General features: G+C 45.4%; 2 protein-coding genes across 2 annotated transcripts; both read left to right on the top strand.

Annotated features, from left to right (window-relative positions):
• Positions 1 to 888: 888 nt before the first annotated feature.
• Positions 889 to 1,842, top strand: LOC143885919 (uncharacterized). The gene has a single exon (XM_077389954.1). It carries the CDS (start codon positions 889 to 891, stop codon positions 1,840 to 1,842), a length of 954 nt encoding a protein of 317 aa, XP_077246069.1.
• A 2,012-nt stretch (positions 1,843 to 3,854) lies between these two features.
• On the top strand, positions 3,855 to 4,658 carry LOC143885918 (uncharacterized). The gene has a single exon (XM_077389953.1). The coding sequence runs from the start codon at positions 3,855 to 3,857 to the stop codon at positions 4,656 to 4,658; it is 804 nt and encodes a 267-aa protein (XP_077246068.1).
• The last annotated feature ends 1,002 nt before the right edge of the window (positions 4,659 to 5,660 follow it).

Raw genomic sequence — 5,660 nt, 5'->3', positions numbered from 1 at the left:
ACAGACTTTCCTAACTACTCTCAACGACTCAAGACTTTTGAGATTTTTTATTTTTCAGATGTTTTTCAAGTGTTTTTGAATTTTTGACACAAGAGGACAGAATCCTATCATCATAAGGGTAGGACGGACTCCTGAATATCCCACAAAGGTTGGACAGCATCCTATGCTTTGCGGGGGAATTGAACATAATCACGACTCTGCAAGGGTTGGACAACATCTTATACCTTGCAAGAGTGGATGAAAAAATACATGATTTGATGAGAGGTTGGAAAGAATCCTAAAGCCCTATGATGATAGGACTGACTCCGGAAACTGAAAGACCGACTCCTATACTAAGACTGACTCATAAATTGGTGACTCTAAGAGAGGGGGTGTTATATAGACAAAGCATGTCTTCTAGAGAAAAGGAGAGACAAGGAAGGGTGTCAATGAGACTAAGCAAGTCTCCAAAAAGAGTATGATTCTCTATTTGAGACAACACTTGTCTCCCTAAAGGGTATTGACTATCTGCTGAGACATAGCTTGTCTCCTTAAAGGGTGGGCTCAAGATGTCTCTTTCATTGCCCTTGCAATGATAGAGGGAAACCTAATTTCTTAAGGGATACATCTAAAAGACTGAGCAAGTCTTTTAAATAAAAGAGAGGAGTGCTACTTGGACTGAGCAAGTCCCCTAATGATGGGCTTGGGCTAACGCCTTCATCGCCCTCTCAGTTGTAACCCATAACTCGAACAGCATCTCAGCCACCATCTCCATCTAGGCCATCTGCCCCTCAACTCAAACCAGCCTCTCCTAAGGAAACTCAGCCTCAGCCTATATCATCTCAGACAGTGTTTCAAGAACCTCAGCCTAAGGCAAAAACTTTGCCAGAGGCACAAACACGATAAAAAATGCGGGGCAGTCCCCCAACAGAACCAATTTCTCAGCCAGCTAAGGTGGAGACGGAGCCAATACAGTTATCACGCTCCAAACCACAAGTTGCATCTACATCTGCCCAAGAAGCGCTGGGAGGGTATGAAGAGCCAAAGGAAAATGCGGACCCCAAGCTTCTTGCAATGGAATCAAATCCAAAAGCAAGAACCGAAGGTCAGCTGAAAATGACAACTGGATCCACGACAGAGATGCCAGTCGTAAGAACAAAAATGATGGAGAAGCAAGCAATCACCAGTGAAAACAAATCAACACCAACAGGTTCTTTGGGAAAAGAGAGCAAACCCACAATTTTCACCGGACGAAAGGAAAGATATACAGACAGTGAAACGCAACCGAGAGCTTCAATGTCTCAAGAGGAAAAAACACCCACTCTGCAGAAGGATATCAGGGACGGTATTTCAAAGTTTGTCCACAAGGTGGCCACAGGGCACCCAAAGCAGCCTCTGGACGAACAAGCAATAAGTGTTATAACTCTAACAGGTGAAAATAAAGGAGTATCCATGATTGCAGGATTTGAAGCCCTAAACAGAGAAGGCTCGGTGCATATTCATAGGGGCTACAAGCTCAACGAGGATGGAAAATCTAAGGAGACCAGCGACAAGGAGGGGAGCTCCAAGAGAAGATCAAATCATCCCAAGAGTCAATCACCAACCATTATGGCATACACTAATAGTAACATTCAGAGCATCAACAACTCAATTCTATTCAACAGTTCAAGGAAAAAATTCAGCATAGCTCCATCTGATAAGGTTACATATAAACCCCCTGTCAGAAGACGGTGCCTAAGAGGCCTTTTCATGAAATCCAGTGAGTCTGATCCAAACAACCCTCAGAAGCCTAGGCATCATGGTTGCCGCTATAGCTTTCTGACTAAATGTGAAACAAACAACACTTGTGTGCTTTTGAATTGAAACAATGGGCAGCAATTATATAAGGCAAGCTTAAACCGGGTACATAATTAGACATGATTATGCTAATATCATTCCCCTGCCATCCATTACATGAAACTTCATTTCTTCATTTCAAGTTCTATATCCAATCTTTCAAGCACTTTTCATCTAAAAATTGAGCATTATATGCAAGTTTTACTAAAAAAAATTTTAGAGAAGGCATTTATTAGCCAATCTTTACATGTGGCCAGCCACACATATCATCCCCTAATTAATTTCCGTTTTGTTCAGTTAATTCGTATAAGGGCTACTCTCATATACAAAGAATTGGTTGATAAATGGCCTTCTGAGCAATTAACAAATGAATTCAGTTGATGTAAATGAAGCCTTAGTTATCTTCCTCATTAGGCTACTATCATTTACCTAAAATTAAGCCACAAATTCAAGAGAAAGCACATGTTGTTCATTACCAAAGAAGAGTATAAACAGCGCCAGAGAAGAAATTTACCTTTGCCGAATTGAAACTCGAAATAAAATGCGATTCTCCTTGTTGAAGCTGGTGGATGGCGAATATGAATGACCGGAAATTGCAGAGGATTCCCGAAGAAGAAATAACTTGCCGGAAGGATAAAATAAACTGGAATTTTTGTCCAGATTTATTGGAAATCAAAAAGATCGGAGCTCCGGCAAAGTCGAATCTATGAATTTTGCAAAATTAATAAAGAACAATGATAGAGAATGGATCTGGTCAAGCGGAGCAAGAATGACAGAGGTTAGGATTCCGGTGTAGCCACCAGAGAAGGAGACCAAAGATCCTTTCTCTCTACTCTCAATTCCTCCTGATCTACTCAAATCTCTCTGCTAAAACCTTAACTTCTCTGTGTTCTTTTGTTCCAAATCCCCAAAATGTAAAAGAAGAGATGAAGATGATGATAGCAAACGGATTTGATGGAAAACACGTCGGAATCTGAGAAATTTCGTTCGGAAAAAGGACTAGGGTTTCGAATGAGGGTTTGAAATTGGAAATTTTCTCTCTCACTCTCTGATTTTAGCCAACGAGAAAAAAAAATCAAATCCCTCTTCTCGAATGCTCTCGGCTTTTATAGATGGAGGAGGGGAGTGGTGGCTAAGTGGAAGAGATGAATCGGATCCGGTTGGAGATGGAAATCGAAGTGGAGATCTGCCGGATTTTGGATCACAAAGACCGGATCTAGGCTTTACCATAGGGGAAAATGAAACGGCTGAAATGAAGATGGAGAATAGAAGGAAAATCTGACAGAAAATGGCCGGAATCCGGTGAAAATCCGGCTAGAGAAGACGATCGCAGAAAATGGGTTTCTCTCTCTTTTCTCAGATCTGGAAATCCCCCTCTGTCAAAGAATTTTTTATTTATTTATAGGGAATATGGGAAATTGATAATGGCACTACCATTTGATAAGCGCACGGAAAATTGATATGGCGCGCCCGTAACCTTTGTCCCATTCGGCCTAGGTTCAGCCCCATCCAGGATAATCCACCCCGCTTTTTGGTTTACACTACGGTCCTCTCTCGGCTCGTTCGCTAGGCAAACGTGCTCGGATTTTGACGAAATTTTGCAGGGACCTTGCTGGGACTCTAAGCTAGCTTAGGGTGAATTTGGGACCCTACCTCGTTGATTTGATGGGGTTTTGCTCAAACAAGAGAGATTTAGGGCACAGTCAGAATGGGGTGTCTACAGCTTCATCTCAAAGTCTGCAGAGAGATGCCTGCCTTTCTTCAACGCTTTCAAAGGAATTAAAACGGCACCATGGACATAGGAGTGCCAAGTCGCATTCGAAGAGTTAAAACAGTATTTGTCCTCTCCACCGCTGTTGACAAAGCCAGAGCCGGGGGAGGAGCTACTTTTGTACTTATCCATAAGCCCCCAGGCACTGGTAGCTGTGCTAATCCGAGAAGAGCACAACCAGCAGAAACCGATCTACTATGTCAGTAAAGTCCTACACGACGCTGAAATCAGGTACCAGCGGGTTGAGAAATTGGCATACGCCCTGATCATGGCGGCCAGAAAACTGAGGCCGTATTTTCAAGCCTACACAATAAAGGTCCTGACTGATCAGCCACTCAGACAGGTTCTCCACAGACCAGACACCTCAGGGAAACTTGTGAAATGGGCCGTGGAGCTGAGCGAATTTGATATCCAGTACCTGCCTAGACAGGCGATAAAAGCCCAAGTGCTGGCAGACTTCGTGGTCGAGTGCACCATCCACCAGCAAAGCATCGAATCTGAAGTCGCCCAAACCCCGATTGCAGAGAATGCAACTACAACTGGAGAACGAACGGAAGCTGAGACTAAACCAGGAAGAACAGAAGACATCTCTGTACCGGCAGAACAGAACCCATCGTCCAAAGAACCGCTCTGGGAAGTATATGTGGCCGGATCTTCAAACAAGGTTGGTTATGGAGCCGGTTTGATTCTCACTGGGCTCGATAACTTTGTTCTGGATTATGCGTTAAGGTTCGGATTCCGTGCGTCCAACAATGAGGCAGAATATGAGGCTCTCATCGCCGGAATTAACCTAGTAGTCCAGACCAGCGCCCAAAGGCTGAAGGCGTATTGCGACTCCCAGCTGGTCGCAAACCAGATCCAAGAAGTCTATGAGGCCCGCGACGAGTGCATGATCAAGTACCTCTCCAAGGTCCGCCAGTTGGCCAGCAAGTTCAAGAACTTCGAGGTCATCAGAATCCCTAGAACAAAAAATGCAAAAGCGGATGTGCTGTCTAAGCTGGCTGCATCTGGTTACACCACTCTTATGAGTATATGTATGGAATTTCTGAAGAAATCCAGTATCGAAAATTAGGCCGTCGAAGTAATGCAGGTTGACCACGAGCCGTGCTGGATGGACGAAATTATTGAGTACCTACGTAGCCGGAAGCTTCCCGAAGCCAAGAAGGAAGCCCGCAAAGTGATACAGAGAGCAGCTCGATTTTCCCTCGATGGTGAGAGCCTGTACAAAAGGTCGTACACCCTTCCATACCTAAAATGCCTTCGGCCAAGCAACGCCGCATACGCTCTGCAAGAGACGCACGAAGGAATTTGCGAGGAACACCTGGGGGGCAAGCCCCTGCCCATCAAAGTATTGCTGAGAGGCCTGTACTGGCCAACCTTGAGGCAAGACACTCTGGACCTGGTCAAAATGTGTGAGAGATGCCAAAAGTTCTCTCCCACCATCCATCAACCTGCTGTGTCCATGGCCCCGATCATCAGCCCGCTCCCTTTCGCAGTATGGGGGATGGACATCTTGGACCCCTTTCCACAAGCCTCCGGGAGACTTGAGTTCGTTGTGGTAGCCATTGACTATTTTACCAAGGGGGTGGAGGCTGAATCTCTGGCCCAGATCACGGAGCAAAACGTGCAGACCTTCTTCCGGAAGTCAGTCGTTTGAGGATTCGGGATACCCCGTGTCTTGATAACGGACAACGGCAGACAGTTCGACTGTCGGACCTTTCAAAAATTCTGCTCTGACTTGAAGATCGAACAAAGATTCACTTCAGTGGCGCACCCTCAGATGAATGGGCAGACCGAAGTAACGAACATAATCCTACTCCAGGGAATCAAAAAGAGGCTGGACGAGAAGGCAGGCCGTTGGGCAGACGAACTTTATCACGTCCTCTGGGCGTATCGTACCACCCCGCGCACCGCTACGGGGGAATCGCCATTCAACTTGTCTTTTGGAACTGAGGCCTTAATACCCGTCGATGTTGGCGTCCCGTCTCCCAGAGTCACCAACTTCAATGAGCAGCTCAATGGAAATGGGCTCCGCGCAAACCTTGACCTGCTGGAAGAAGCCCAGGAAGAATCC

Source organism: Tasmannia lanceolata, unplaced genomic scaffold (assembly GCF_043159265.1).
Source record: "Tasmannia lanceolata isolate RefF3 unplaced genomic scaffold, GAP_Taslan_0.1 ptg000011l, whole genome shotgun sequence".
Classification (NCBI taxonomy): Eukaryota; Viridiplantae; Streptophyta; class Magnoliopsida; order Canellales; family Winteraceae; genus Tasmannia; species Tasmannia lanceolata.
The sequence above is the reverse complement of the archived record's forward strand: the minus strand, read 5'-3'. Positions and strand labels throughout refer to the sequence as shown.